Source organism: Macaca nemestrina, chromosome 7, assembly GCF_043159975.1.
Source record: "Macaca nemestrina isolate mMacNem1 chromosome 7, mMacNem.hap1, whole genome shotgun sequence".
NCBI classification, from domain to species: Eukaryota; Metazoa; Chordata; class Mammalia; order Primates; family Cercopithecidae; genus Macaca; species Macaca nemestrina.
Genome location: NC_092131.1, coordinates 150,438,859 through 150,455,142, shown reverse-complemented (window position 1 = coordinate 150,455,142; position 16,284 = coordinate 150,438,859). Strand labels below are relative to the sequence as shown.

The window sequence follows — 16,284 nt, the reverse complement described above, 5'->3', positions numbered from 1 at the left end:
CCCAGTAACCACAGCAAAAAAGGAAACAGTAGATTGTACTTTTTTGAAATCAAATCATAAAGAAAACAGGAAACCAATTCCTATAGGAGAGAGAAAAGTTTGTCCTAATATCAAATTTTAAAAACAAAGAAAAAAGCTTGCATGAGATCTTACGTAGGAAATACTCAGTAACAAATAACAGACAATGTCTTTGACAAGTTTTATAAAGATCAATATTTTACAAGTATTTTCTGTGACACTGCTTCTCTTGAACGTGTCAATGAGAGAGACGCTTTTACTTTGCTGCTATCCAGAATTGCTAGCTGGACAGTGATGCTATTAAAGAAAAGAAGCAAACTTTTTATAGTAAATAACAGATAATAACGCTGCAACAGATAAAGCCTTGTGCAGCAGGCAGCAGCTCTGTTTAGAGTTTACATACTAAAAATGCCTTTCTAGAACTAAAATGCAGTTTTTAAAGAAAAAAAAAAAAAGGAAAGGCAAGAAAGAAAAGAAGAGAGAAAAGAAAGATTTGGCCCAGCAAGGACATCTTAATAGTGATTTCTTTAGACTTTGACATTTGTACCAGGGTATTCTTACCTGCTCTCTTCTTTTAGCTTCTTGGCTGCCTGTGTTGATAACTTAATCTGCAAGTCAAGTCTCTGCAGGAAATCTCTGGCTGATACTTCCTCAGGCTGCACAGGCTGAACATCAGATTCTTGAGGACTGGGAGGAGGGAGGTCTTCCCCGGCCACCACTGGCTCCTCTTCCTGAGAAAAACTGTTATCAACAATTTCATTTTCTGGAGAATCAATGGAGTTAAGTCCATTAAACAACAAAGGCTTCTCTGATATAACTGGGATGTTCAAAGTTTTCTTCAGAAATATACAGTCATTGGTAAACAGTTTATTGGCCCTTTTAATCTGCTCCATCTAAAACATAAAAAAGGAAACACAGAGTTACATATAACCAAGTCAACGAGTAAGGTTTAGTATATAACAACTACCAATATTCATAAGCAAAATGTACACAATGCTTTCTTGGGATCTGAGACTCTTCAATCAGGTTCGGTAATCTTCCCAGATATCTCCAGTTATTTCAAGAGATGTTGGAAAATTGTTTCCCGATTTTATAAAAGGACTAATTTTTCCCCAATATACTATTTCTACTACAAGGCAGCTTTTAATATCAGTGGACTTAAATCTCGGAAGCTTAAAAATATAAAATATTTAGCACTTAATAAATTCCATTCTTGTTTTAACATTTCTATTATCTGATTTTTTAAAAACTTACCATGGCTGCTGTTTTACTTATGGAGTGCTTCCCATGTCTCTAGAACTGTGCTTAGTAAATACAGTTACTGTATGAACATGAGCTTGTTCCTTATCTCATTGATCCTTTCTCCTCATGTGTAAGACAGGAACCATCTACTTTTCGCAGGGTTATTGCAAGGATTAAATGAGAGCTTATATACCCACTCACATCAAGGAGATATATATATGAGATATATACGTATATATCAAATATATATTTGATATGTATATATCAAAAAGATATATGAGATATATATATGAGAGAATAGATACAAATATATGTACATTCTATACATATATTCCCATATATATCTATATGGAAAGAGAGAGAGAAAGTAGTGATTAGAGTATCTGGCAGTGGATGGTACTTACTACTCTCCATTTTCCAATGAAGAAATCAAAACACAAAAGAGATGGTAGATTTGACCAAGCACATACGGCTCTTTAAACGTTTAAACTGGGATTTTTGTCTGACTCCAAAGTCCACACAACATCTGGATTAAAGTGCACAACTAATGAAACCACATTACGGGGAGCCTTCAATGCCAAATGAATTCTGAGTAAAAACAAAAAAAATTGTATTTCTACTTCAAAAAACCTGCAAAACCAACAGTCAACTAAGTGGACCCTGTTCGTCCTGCTTTGTTATAACTTGATTCCATGCAAATCAGACATGTAAAGCTTTCTTTTTTCTTCTAAAGGTACTCCATTAAAGTAGTGAGATTTTTAAAAAGGATGGTCTTTTGTGTTCTAGTTTCTAGTTTAAGGAGAAAGAGAACATAAACATGGGCGGGTGCCTTTTAGAGACAAAATTAAAAACTAAAAATCCAAAGTATATCTGGTCTAGTTCAGGTTTGAGAGGGTTAATAACTTGGACACTCTGCCCATAGCAGGTTCAGGTATATGCTATTTCACCTTTAGGGCCCCTAGATCTTGCCCCCAAGCATCCAACTGCTCCATCTCTCTTAGTGCATAGGCTTCCAATGACACTAAGCCCTCCCTTGGCTCCAGAGTGAACATATGACTCATTCCTGCCCTGTGGAGCATCACAGGCTTTCGTGATAGATCACAGGCCCATGACAGAATCATTCAGACACGCAAAGAGACTTCTGCAGGGCGGTAGAGGGGAGCGTTCTCTACTGTTTTCTGCCAGAGGGAGATAGGCTGGAGATGCTGGCAGTCATCCTGGCACCTTGTGGAATCTGATGCTACAGCTACCTTAGAAGTGAGCATTTGGACTTCTGGATCACAGCCTGAAGACAGAACGTGCTCACTTCCAAGAGCCACTAAACTCCACTTGGAGTTTGTTTTTTGTTTAGGCCAATTTGAGTTAGGTTGTCTGCCACTTGTAGCTGAAAGAGCTCTTGCTGATACAGTGCCCTTTGAAATGCTTATCAGAAGGGGACTATGATTGCTGATAGTCATTGCTTCCTGGGAATAACGATGGAAGACAGAAACAGATGGGAACACCAGGATCCAAACTGCTGAGCAGAGCTAGGAACTGCAAGAGTACACTATGAATTCTTTCAGGGCAAGAACTGGTTATTGCTATAGGCTTCCTGGTCTGACACAGATCTCATATGCACTAAGTGCTCAGGATGGATGCATGGATGGATGGACAGATGGATGGATGGATGGATGAATGACTTAACACAGGTCAAAGGAGTGGGCACGGAAAATGAAGTAATCAGAAATGGGTAGTAAGTTGTCTGTTGGGCTGCTTATTCTCCTTTCAAACCCACTCTCCCCTCCCAATCCATTCCCCACTCTTCTTGGACTTGTTCTAAACCCTAGGAGGCTGACTTTTTAAGAACTGCATTACCCAGGCATCCTTGTCCTTGGAATTCCAGTTGGTTTTCCAATAGCAGCAGAACGACCTTACCATAACCAGTGGCTGCATTCCTCTCTGGTGAGAGTTCCTATCAGGAGTCCCAGATCCAAGGCTCCAGATCTTGCCAGTGTTCCCTTGGCCCTTCAGGCCTAGGGGTAATGTCTCCCTACTATTGCTAGTCTCCGGGTGCTTCACCTTCCCTTGTTGGTTCCCTCAACCATGCTCACACTCAGTGAATGTCCCTTCATTAAATTCTCTTCGGCCACATCCTCTGAGAGTGTTATCTGTATTCTGCTGGGATGCTGACAGATACATCTATCATATGGAGCACAATGGGCCATCAAGGCCAAGCAAGGGGCCTACAGAGGACTAGACAAGGTGACTGAGTCAGAGGCTGTGTGCAGTCAGGGAGTCCATAAGCAGTGAAGGGCAAGGCTCCCCTGGCTTCTGTACATACTGCTGCATAAGTGACTCACTATAACTGGTCCACAAGCTTCCTGAAGTCAGGGGCTTCACCGTCTCAATCTCAATGTCATTAGTAAGCATTTAAGATGTATGTGGTCTAGACTCTAAGATGACACATGAGATGCCAGAGTCAAGGACACCAGGGATATCCAGACACAGTTAGCAACAAGGTGGGAACCAATCTAAGGACAGGGGCAGATTTGAGTCTTGAGTTTAATACAGGATAGTACTCAGAAGCAAGGTTTCAGGGGCCATACTTTCTGGGTTCACATCCTGGCTTTCCCATTTTCTAACCATTCCCTGTCTGTTTACTATCAGTAAAGTAAGGATAGTAATAGTTCCTTCATATCCCTATATCATTGTGAATATTAAATTAATTAATTCATGTAAAGTATTTAGAATGACATATGGGCTGAGTGCAGAGGCTCATGCCTGTAATCCCAGCACTTTGGCAGGCCAAGGTCAGGAGTTTGAGACCAGCCTGACCAATACAGCAAAACCTCATCTCTACTTAAAAAAAAAAAAAAAATCAGCCGGGCATGGTGGTGCATGCCTGTAATTCCAGCTACTTGGGAGCCTGAGGCATGAGAATCACTTGAACCCGGGAGGCAGACGTTGCACTGAGCCGAGATCACACCATTGTACTCCAGGAATACATACACACACACACCACACACACACACACACACACACACGGCACACAAGAAGTACTCAAAAGTGTCAGCAATTATTATCATTAAATTTAATTAAAAGTAAGAAAGCGTCAGGTAAGGGCAGATTCTAACATGTAATCAGCAAATGAGAAGGAAGAAGGTAGAAATATTCTCTCACAAAATATTGTTTCTCAGCCAAGCATGGTGGCTCACTACTGTAATCCCAGCACTTTGGGAGGCCGAGGCAGGTGGATCACCTGAGGTCAGGAGTTCAAGACCAGCCTAGCCAACATGGTGAAACCCCATCTTTACTAAAAATGTAAAAATTAGCTGGGCATAATGGCAGGTGCCTGTAATCCCAGTTACTAGGGAGGCTGAGGCAGAAGAATCGCTTGAACCTGGGAGGCGGAGGTTGCAGTAAGCCAAGATTGTGCCATTGTACTCTACCCTGGGTGACAGAGTGAGACTCCGTCTCAAAAAAAAATGGTTTCTGCCCCAAAATAAGACTATATAGGGAAAATTTCACATGGATAAGCCCAGATGAATACCATAATATATTGTCACTGCTTTGAGGTGTCACAAAAGGCTTTGAAGGTTTTTCAAAAGGTAATGAAAATCTTAACCTGTTCTTTACAAGCTATGGCTTAGGCCAAATGTGTAGGCTCTAAACTCTGTCACCCATGAAGAAATATGAAATCAGACATGCAAAGAGCCAGGAATAAAAGCATTCCATCTAGAAAAAGGAGCAGCAAATGCCCCAGAGCAGGAAAAAAATCACGTGGCTAAAGTGTAGGGCGTAATAAGCAAACTTCCAACCAGGCAGGGCCTTGGGTGCCAAGCTAAGGAATTTGGAATTTATTTTAAATGTGATGAGAAGCCACTGGATGGTGAAGGCAGGGAGTGGCATGATCTGATCATAGTTAAAGATCGCTTCCGCACCTGGATGCAGAAAATGAATTAGCAGCTGGGTGTAGAAAACGAATTAGCAGCTGGGTGCAGAAAATGGATTAGCAAGAAAGAGGCACCTGCCATAGTACAGACAACAAACTGAAAAATCCAAAATGGTAAAATGATGTTTTCTTTTGCTTTGATATGTTTTTAATTTATTTTATCTTTATTGTTTTTGAGATAGAGTCTCACTCTGTCGCCCAGGCTGGAGTGCAGTGGCACGATCTCGGCTCACTGCAACTTCTTCCTCCCAGATGAAAGCTATTCTCCTGCCTCCACTTCCTGAGTAGCTGGGATTACAGGTGCATGCCACCATGCCTGGCTAATTTTTTGTATTTTTAGTAGAGACAGGCCTTCGCCATGTTAGCTAGGATGGTCTTGATCTCCTGACCTCATGATCCACTTGCCTCGATTTCCCAAAGTGTTGGGATTACAGGCATGAGCCACCACACCCGGCCTGCTTTGGTATCTTTTATACTTCTGTCTGAACATAGATGGGTCTGCTGTTCTGGCAATTTCACTTCACATAAAGCTAAGAAAAGTCATCATCCAATCCAAGGAAGAGCTGGAAAACTCTATATAGCTTTCCTACCTACCCTCTGTTCAACATTTCCTAAGATCCAATTAATGCTGAGACTAGAAAGTGTGTCCTTTCAAACTGATGTAGGACTATCCTCTGTTTCTTAGGGATGGATGAATGGGAGTGGGGAGGTACATCAATCAATGCTTTCATTTCAAAAGTCTCCCTTAATCTAGATTGAATAGTATGACTCAGTGAAGTATAAATTTACTGTGTAGTCACTAAGAGACAGATTATAGAATAAGGAAAGTAATAGCCAAAGGGTGGTCACAAGTTCAATCATGGTGAAATTAGGTAGAACAAATGCCATCAATAACTTAAAACAACATACTGAAAATGACTCCCCAGCCAGGCGTGGTGGCTCATGCCTGTAATCCCAACACTTTCGGAGGCCAAGGCAAATGGATTGCTTGAGCCCAGGAGTTTGAGACCAGTCTGGGTAACACAATGAAACTCCATCGCTACCAAAAAGTATCCCCCAAAACATTTAGCTGGGTGTGGTGGTGCACCCCTATAGTTCCAGCTACTCGGAGGCTGAGGCAGGAGAATCGCTTGAGCCTGGGAGGTCAAGACTGTAGTTAGCCAAGATCTTGCCACTGCGCTCCAGGCCAGGTGACAGAGCAAGATCCTGTCTCAAAAAAATTTTTTTAAATAAAATAAAATACAATGATTCCCCTGTGAAGGAAATTCACAAAGCATCCTTCTAGAAGATACCTTAAGAGCAGGCTGCTGAGTAAGGTCAAGAACTCTTCCCATCTTAGACCAGCATCATCAGTCCACCTACCTAATAGTGAATGCAATTCTCAAAACTTCTTTTTCCTTCCTCTCCATTCCTTAAAAGATATAAGCTCATCCAAAAATGTTTCAGGATACATAATAACATGTACATAGCACTGTGTGGCTTGCAGAATGTTCTCACATACGCACACAGCTCTCACGTGATTATGAGTTTACAGAAAACAGACTTAAATATTAAATCATTCTCCCAAGATTCACCCCCACATCTGTCTCCTGTTACGTTCTAAGTGTTGATGGCAATGAGACCAGACCCCTCCATTGCTATGTGTTCATGAGAAAAAGGCTTTTCTTCCTTCCCCACACTGTCAAAAAAGTACATGAGATTCTATTTGTGGCAAAGGTCCAAAAAAGGCAAATCTATAGATTAGAAAGCATATTGGTGGTAGTCTAAGACTGAAGAAGGAAACAAAGAGTGAGAGGAATGGATGGGCACGGGGATCTTCTCAGGGTGATGAAACGTTCTAACATTGAATTCCAATAATGGCCTCACAACTCTGTAAATTTAAAGTCATTGAATTGTACACTTAAGATGGGTGAATTTTGTGGTATACAACCTCAATAAAGGTGTTTAAAAAAACAATGAGAATCTACAAAAACCCCGAATGACTAAAGGCTACTTTGCCATACCTCTCACTTTTGGTGGCACTATTTATAGTTATCTTCTCTTTAGCAAGGGACAGCAATCTCTATCAGCAGCAGGGGTTAAAGTTATGAACACTAAAGATTTACATGCACCTAGGTTTCTAAATCACAACGTTTATTCTCTCTAAAAATGACAATCATTTCACCTTTTCTCAGCAAGGTAACTTTTGTTAGGGGAAACGTTAAGCAACAACTTGGCTTAGCAGCTAATTGGTAGAGGAAGAGAGAATCCTGGGAATAAACTGGCTAGGAAGTAACTGAGGGTACTGCAGGGTGAGGTGGCCTCTGGAGAGGGAAAAAGACAGGCAAGCTGCCTGGAGGAAGCAAAGAGAAAAAAGAAAGAGTGTATGCAAATAATAGGTCCTCCTGGCCGCCTCCTTTCCACTTTCAGTTTCTACATGGCTCTCTGGAGGTTTCTCCAGGGTTTCTGCACAAAAATTTACGGTGGCAGCCTGGAGTTGGTCAATTTCCTCCAGAGGCTTGACTTCACCTGGGAGGAGCCAGGATCACTGAAAAAGCAATAGCTAAATCAAGAATACAGAGTTAGGGAAGGAGTCTTAACGTCCCAGCGGAGATAAACACGCCCAGGGGAATGCCAGTCCAAGCAAGGTTACATCTGAGGTTTGAACTATATTTAACAGTTACTCAACCCACCCCAAATAGTTTCAGTTTCCCAGACCCACTTCCTCCAATGCCTCTTCCTCTGGCAGAGCTGCTCAAGCCTAAACTTATATGTCACTCAATGTAAAGACCCACTGCTGGTGGAGGGGAGGAGACAAACACTGAGCACCAGCAAGGGCAGCAGTCTTTCATAGATTTGAGAATGAGCCTCAAACCAAATCTTGCTGTTCAAGTCTTCAGCAGGCCGTACCTCTTCACTCAGCCCTTGCCCTGGGCCCTGACTTCCAGTGTCTGTTGGGCTCCATGGCTGGCTATTTCAAACCAGTCAAGCTTTCTTGTGGATGAAGAGTCCACATGTATGTGGAGAACTCACAACATGCCAGGCTCCAGGCTAGCCATGGAAGATACAAACATCAATCAAACAAATTCCCTGGCTTCTCAAGTAGCTAGAAGCTACTAGAAAGCAGTAGCTGAAAAACTCACCATGAATAAAAAGAGAACAACATGTATTATCTTCCAGCCCCAGCATCTAGCCCAAGGTCTCAAACCAACCAGGCTCAATAGAAGTTGGTTACGAAAATAATGAATGCCAGTTTTTAGTGGCTATCAATGACTAAAAAAGTAATGGTAGGAAAGAGTCATAATGATCATTCCTAAGTCACTAGCAAAAGAACTTGGGTCCATCAGGTGTCACACCTAGCCAGCTTCTTGAAACTCCACATTCTTCTTTCCCATCCCCAGGATGCCCAGGCCCATCTCTAGGGGAGAGACATTCAAACTAAACAGTAAACAAACAAGCAGAACATTTACAGCATATCAGCAAATCATCCAGACCCCAGCCACATCTCACCACCTCCTTCCTTCTCTACTGCTTTGGTCCGAGCTGCTATCCTCTCCCACCTGCATTATTACAAAAGCCATCATCTTATCTGGTTTCCTGGCTTGGTACTAGCTTGCCTACAAACTCTTTTTAAAGCAGCAGCCAGAGTAATCCTTTTAATGCACAAGTCAGATTATGTCACTCTTCTGCTCAAACCCCTTAAATGTATCCCAACTCAGAGAAAAAGACAAAGTCCTTACAATGGTCTTCAAGGTCCAAAGTGATCTAGTCCAACTATACCCCATTGCATTCTAAGCACCAGCCACAGTACTCCTGGAAGGTGCCAATTATGTTCTCACCTCAAGGCCTTTGCACCACTGGTTATTCCTTCTGCCTGGAATGTTCTTCACCAGATATCTGCACAGCTCCCTCCCTCACCTCCTCCTCAGCAAGGCCTTCCCTGGCCACACCATTTTAAATTCCAGCCATCTCCACGAGCCCTCCCCAACTTCCTCTCCTGCTTGATTTTTTTTCATTATGCTTATCAATATCTGACATGAGACATTTTACTTTTCTACTTACTGTTTCCACTAACTAAAATATAAACTCTATGAGGACATAGATTTTTATTTACTCACTAATGTATCACCAGAAAAGTAGCTCTGAGGGAAAGAAAAAAATTTGGATGAATGATAAATACTGTTAGGAAAATATGGCAGGGAAGTTGGGGAGGAGTGCTGGCGGACTGGGAAGAAAGGCTACAATTTGACATAGAGTGTGCAGAAAAGGCCTTAAGAATGAGATATTTAAGCAAAGACTTGATGGCCTTGAGGGAACAAATCACCCAGCCAGAATCAGCTCCATCATTCGCCCAGGGCCAGTGAAAAAAATGAAAATGTGAGGCCCTTGTTCACAAACTATTAAAAATTTCAAGAGATGACAGTAGAGCATTAAACCAAGTGTGAGGCCCTTCTAAGCATGGGGTCTTGTGCGACTGTGCAGGTCACATGCCCATGAAGCTGGTCCTGCATCCAGCTATTAGAGTAAGACACATGCAATGGCAAGTGCAAGAACCCTAAGGCAGAACAGTACTTTGGGAACAAGCAAAGCAGCCATGCTTGTTAAAAATACAGTCTCTGGCCAGGTGTGGTGGCTCATGCTTATAAGCCCAACACTTTGGGAGGCCAAGGTGGGTGGATCATGAGGTCAGGAGTTGAATACCAGCCTAGCTAACACAGTGAAACCCTATCTCTACTAAAAATACAAAAATTAGCCGGGTGTGGTGGCGTGTGCCTAAAGTCCCAGCTACTTGCAAGACTGAGGCAGGAGAATAGCTTGAACCCGGGAGGCGGAGGTTGCAGTGAGCCAAGATTGCGCCACTGCACTCCAGTCAGGGTGACAAAGTAAGACTCTGTCTCAAAAACAAAAACAAACAAACAAACAAAACAGAGACTCCTAGACTCCTTTTCTGGATATTCCAATCCCATAGATCCAATGTCAGCTAGGATCCTTTATTTTTAGTTTGCCCCAGGGTATTCCTGTCCTGTCCAGGCAAATTTGAGGAACATGGATCTATTCTCACATCCTGAGATGTGCCCCGCTGCCAGTCCTTCAGCACCACCTCAGAAAATGGCTCCCAACTTGTTCCCCTTGTAATCCAGGGCTGGCAACCAGGTCTCCATCTTCACCCCCTTGTCGGAGTCTCTGTTCTGGGAACTTCCTTGTACCTAGAGTACGACTGGCTCTTAATCAGTCTTCCACCAAAGGACTGAAGTCCTGCCTGGACACCCAGCTGGGTGGCTGAGGCTGCCATGGAGAGATAGGCTTCCCTGAGAGTTTCTGCTCATCTATGCAAGATTGCCAGATATGGTATGTTCAGGTCAATTGTTTGCTGGACTGACTTAATTTCTAGGTGCACTGCCTTGGGTCTCTAAGCCCCCAATATCTCATTTTCGACCTTTTAAAACAATCATTTAAATATGTTGTAGATGAGCTTGCCAGTCAACACTAGAAACCTAATTTGCTCAACTTCTTTCTGTTGAGTCAGGAGAAGAAAAATATTTTTCTGCCTTTACAGCTTCCACCTTAAAATCTCACAGTGAGTAAACCTAATTAATATTTGCAGATATTAGGCCAGCGCAGTGGCTCACACCTGTAGGCCCAACACTTTGGGAGGCGGAGGTGGGTGGATTGCTTGAGTCCAGGAGTTCGAGACCAGACTGGGCAACATAATGAGACCCCATCTCTACAAAAAATACAAAAATTAGCTGGGCATGTGGCTTGGGCCTGTAGTCCCAGCTACTCAGGAGGTTGAGGTGGGAAGATCACTTGTGCAGCGGCAGTCGAGGCTGCAGTGAGCCATGTTAGCACCACTGCACTCCAGCCTGGGCAACAGAGTGAGACCCTGTCTCAAAAAAAAAAAATCTGAAGATATTAAAACAAAAATATCACTTCACTGTTACGGTAAGTATTATCACTTTCACTGATTCTATATTACCAGTGAAGGAGTCTCTAAAAATTTTTATCATCTATAAGCCAGTGCCCAAAGCAATGAGAAATACATGTAACAAACCAGTGGTCCTCAACCAGGGGTAAGTTTGCCTCCAAGAGAACATCTGGCAATGCCTGAATAGGGGTCAGGGAGTGCTCTTGGCATCTAGTGGGTAGAGACCAGAGTTGCTGCTAAATATTCTACACTGCACAGGACAACCCTGTACAACAGTTATCTGGTCTATAACATCAACAGTGCTGAGGTTGGGAAACCCTGTAATGAACTATGTGTCACTATCAATTATAGTTCTTGATTCATTACACTTGTGTTTAACATCTTAAAATCAAAAGTCTTGGCTGGGCGTGGTGCCTCATGCCTGTAATCCCAGCACTTTGGGAGGCCGAGACAGGCGGATCACGAGGTCAGGAGATCGAGACCATCCTGGCTAACCCAGTGAAACCCCATCTCTACTAAAAAATACAAAAACTAGCCGGGCGAGATGGTGGGCGCCTGTAGTTCCAGCTACTCGGGAGGCTGAGGCAGGAGAATGGCGTAAACCCGGGAGGCAGAGCTTGCAGTGAGCTGAGATCCGGCCACTGCACTCCAGCCTGGGCAACAGAGCAAGACTCCGTCTCAAAAAACAAACAAACAAACAAACAAACAAAAAGTCTTTATAAAAGCAATGAAAAATCTGATTTACACTTTAATTTTAAAAAGGAGTAATGAGGTTATGAGTAACAGGATCTATATTAGACATAACAGGGATTAGAAAGCATTTGATCAAAGGTGGTGAACAGATGTATAGCAGTTATCTATAAGCACCTCAAGTGAAACCACAGAGAGCTGTGGGTCATAGAGAGATTGCATGGGAAGAGAGTATGGGAAAAAAACATTCTTCTGCATATCACAGATTCCTAGGTGCAGTCACTAGCCTAGTAAGGCAAGATGCCAGAAAACCAGACAGAAAAGACTGTCCTTCTTCAGTAGCCAGGATGCTGAGAGAGCTCCTGATAAGACTAGGATAAAAATAAAAATGGTTATCAAAAGTAATATCTAGAGAAGAGCAAATGCTTTATCACTGTTAATTCAAGCTGGTCTCAATGAATGATCATACTTGGAAAATATCCCTACCTCTCATCCATCTTCTCATCTATAAAAAGATTAATTACACCTACCTCCTAGGCTTATTGTGAAAATTAAATAAGATAAAGATGAAACAAGACAAATGCAATGCCTGCCACACAGGAGGCAGTCAGCAGAGGGTAGCTACTGGTATTTCCCAACTTCACTTTCCTCCGGCTCTGACCCAAACCAGGCCCCATTAATGCACATGGAGAATTGTAGTTCTATGTTCACATTTACAGAACTCCCAAGACGGCAGAATGGGCATGATAAAGTCAATACATGACTGCACAGCAAGGTCCCTCTCAAAATATTTCAAAGAGAGAAGGACCTGATAGGTAAACACATACCAGCTTAAATATGCAAAATACATTCTCCTTCATACTGATTCTCCTTCATTCGGTAAATGGCCAGAAAGAGTTTCACTTTAAGAGAAAGATATAGATAAGATCCTCTTTCTTCCCACTGCTGTCTAAGGTACTTCAAGAAAGAACACTGAAAACTGATACAAAGCCCAAATGTTAAAAGGCCATCACATAGCTCACAGTTAATTATAAGTAATTTTAATGAAACAATTTGTTCCCTCAGGTTTCCATGTTCTTCCCAGAGGTGTAATGCAATACACCCAAGACACACACACTTATAAATTTGTAATAAACGCAGCCCTCCAGCTCACCTACACCACAGTTCTTGGCTGCTGCTTAGCGACAGGTGTCACATTTGCGGTTGCCAGTGAGCCCAGAGGGTGTAATTTCACTTCTACATAAAGAAGCATAATCGATAGCACCAGAACCACCCAGTAGGAACAACTGCACCATTCCTGACTCATCACGGAGCTTGTTTTCACAGACAACAAAATTCACCTCAGTTGGGCTTTGCGTAAATATAGAGTGGAGTGATGGGGACTGCAAATCGGGTGAAAGTGGTTCCCGGGGATGCCAAAGCCCTAGTACTCTTTGGCCTCCCTCACGCGACAGATCTAGTCTGAGCCTGGGCGGGGCCCCGGGAACTGGATGCAGCTACCTAGGGAGGGAGCCCTGGCGACCCGCCCCACCGGCTGCAGGACCAGCTTGGGCGACCACTGCGGTGGCCAGCAGCGCGCGCTGAGCGAGCCCTGGGAGCCGAGTCGCCCGAAGACTCACGGCCGTCCCTGCGACTCCCTATCCCCCAAACCCCCACCCGCAGTCCCACCCTCACCCCCACCCGCACCCCGAGCCGCACCGCCTCCCGCGCGGGAGCTGCCAGCCCGGGCCGCGGCGGCGCGCCCTGCTCACCGTGACACCGTACTTGAGCGCGATGCCCTGCAGCGTATCGCCCGCGCGGACCCGGTGCTCCACATGGCGCTCGATGACGCCGGCGCCCAGCGGAGCCCGCACGCTGGCGGTGCTGCCGTACGAGCGGGTCTTGGTGCGGGCCAGGCTCAGCGACAGCTCGGCCTCCTCGGACTCGGAGCCGGAACGCGAGCGCGGCGGCGGCGAGGGGGCCGAGGGCCGCGGCGCGCGGGGGCCGCCTTCCCGCAGGGATAGTGCGGGCGAGGAATCCGCCATGGGTCCTGCCGAGGCCGCCGGGTCGGGGAGCTTGCCAAGGGGGTGGTGCCTCCTCCTCCTCCTCCGCCGCCGCCGCCGCCGCCGCCTCTTCCTCCTCACAGGGGCTGCAGCAGGCCGTTCCGCGGGGGCGGCGGGCGGGAAGCCGAGGCGGGGAGCCGCAGGCCGGGCATGGCGGCCGCCTCCTCCTCCGCGTCCTGCCTGCCGGGGCGTCCGCGGCACACGCACCCGCAAGGGGAAGAGCGAAAGCAGCTCCCACTGCGGCCTGCCGGTACCGGGGAGACCCTGCGGAGCGAGGGAGCGGGGGCGCGCTGAAGCCCGCGGCCGTGGGGGCTAAGGGAGGCCCATCTGCAGGCGTCCTCCGCCCCAGGTGGACCCCTGCTCCATGCTGATAGAGCCCCGACAGAACCCTGCCCTGGCCACGGCCAAAAAAAAAAGCTTTGCTCTGCCTCCTTTATTTATTCCCCAGCAGGAACCAGCTCAGACCTTCAAGCTCTGCCAATGCCAAGGGTACTTCCCTCCCCCTACCCCGGTGACCTCAAAGTCCACGTCACAGAAAAACTTAAGATCATCAGACACACACAGACAGCTTCTCCAGGGCCATCTTAATAGCCGCAGAGCTCAGTCCTTTCCAAATTGCACTAGGAGGGATACTACTTCTAAGGCCTAATGGGTGGCCTCAAAATAACCCCCTAGTTGTTCGGGTTTCACACTTTGTACACTAGTGCCAATTTAAGTCCTGGCTGCCTCAAAAGCCTGGCCACATACAATTCATTCTTCTGGCTCAGTAGTTGGAATTTACTATCTGCATTCATCTTCTTTTCGTCAGTTTATTCTTTGACACCCTGAAATCGCAACTCCCTGCCCCGTATTGCTATTAATATTATAACCACCAAAGACCTCTTATCTGTACTCTTCATCTGAACACCGTCTACTTTTGAACACCCTTTCAACACACTGTACACATTTACTAGCATCTAGTGCCTGGTTTCTGTTGTATTTTGGACAGCTCTCCAAGAAGAGGTACCTTGTAGGAAGGTCCGGAGCCAGGAGGTTTGATTCGTTGGCTGAAGTTTTGGTATGTTGCTGTGCTGGACAGAGGCAAAGCTAATACTGCTCAGGAGACAAAGGATGGGACAGGAGCAAGCTTCCACACCACCATCCCACTCAAAACTCCTACAATGGCTCTCTGGGGACAACAGCATTACTAAAAACCTACGTTGGCGTTCAAGCTATTATTTCTATTTTTATTATTCATGTTCTGACCATACCCCATCTATAACTTATTCTGTATACTCCACATATTCCTGCCAAACAGAGCCTCTGAAACTGGCCTCCTTGTTCCTACTTTCATACCTTGCATGTTATTCCTTCCAATAGTAACACTCTTCCAGTACCCTCTACTACATTTTTTAAATCTTTAAGTTCTGTTTCAAATGATACATCCTCCATGAGATTTTTTCCTAATTCTTCCCAATGGTCCCTTTTTCCCACCTACCCAACCGTTATTGTTTCATCTTTGAACTCCAAGAGGTTTGTATTAATACTTCTGGTTTAGTATTTAACTCTCTGTGTTTTGTGTTTGTACTTGCATGTACATGCATGAGCTTGTCTTATCTCCTCCAACAGATACATGCTCCTGGGAGGCATAACTGGGTCTTACTCATCTTTTTAGCTCCAGCAGTGCCTAGCTCAGTGGGAAAAAAAAAAAAACATAATTACAAGTGGTTGAATTGAAGTGTAGTAAAAAGATCCTGAATGCTAGTTTGGATTGTTTTAGCATAAGTCTGCCACGCATGAACTTTTCGGTGGTATCTCGTGTGTCCATTTCAGGACCCAAGAGAGAGGCAGAATCTGTCTCAATATATAGACAAGATCTGGTAATGTTTCAAGAAAGAAGTGTCTTCCTTCAAAGAGTTTACAATCTAGGAATGAGATAGCATATAATGTTTTCCACTAAGAAAAAGTTTACTGCATGAGTGAAAGTTTTTATCTGAAGATTAAAGAACTAAGCTGGCGCAGTGGCCCATTCCAGCACTTCGGGAGTCTAAGGAAAGAGGATCACTTGAGCCCAGGAGTTCAAGACCAGCTTAGGCAACATAGTGAGATCCATTTCTACAAAAAATACAAAAGTTAATCGGGCATGTGGCATACTCCTGTAGTTCCAGCTACCTGAGAAACTGAGATAGGAGGATCGTTTAAGCCCAGAAGGCGATCTCTGCACTAAGCAGAGATCACGCCACTGCACTCCAGCCTCGGCAACACAGGGAGACCCTAGGGTTTTTTGTTTTGGTTTGGCTTTGGGGTTTTCCTTGTTTGTTTGTTTTGAGATAGAGTCTTGCTCTGTTGCCAAGGTTGGAGTGCAGTGGTGTGATCTCAGTTGACTGCAACCTCTGCCTCCCAGGTTCAAACAATTGTCCTGCCTCAGCCTCCTGAATAGCTGGGACTACAGGTGTGCGCCACTATGCCTGGCTAAT

The 16,284-nt window shown here is 44.7% G+C and overlaps 1 protein-coding gene across 8 annotated transcripts in view; it reads right to left on the bottom strand.

Moving 5' to 3' along the window:
* Positions 1 to 16,284, bottom strand: part of LOC105490301 (LysM domain containing 2) — a 44,510-nt gene that overhangs the window by 20,704 nt on the left and 7,522 nt on the right. For 6 of the 8 annotated variants that reach the window (XM_071066847.1, XM_071066849.1, XM_071066846.1 and 3 more), the window contains exons 1-2: positions 13,538 to 13,946; positions 580 to 911 (exon numbers count right to left, since the gene is read on the bottom strand). In XM_071066847.1, coding sequence (XP_070922948.1) covers positions 580 to 911; positions 13,538 to 13,810 — 605 coding nt within the window. In that variant the 5' untranslated portion in view covers positions 13,811 to 13,946. Of the gene's footprint in view, positions 1 to 579; positions 912 to 13,537; positions 13,947 to 16,284 lie in introns of those variants that run through there. The other 2 variants (XM_011755803.3, XM_011755818.2) reach the window with 2 other exon arrangements.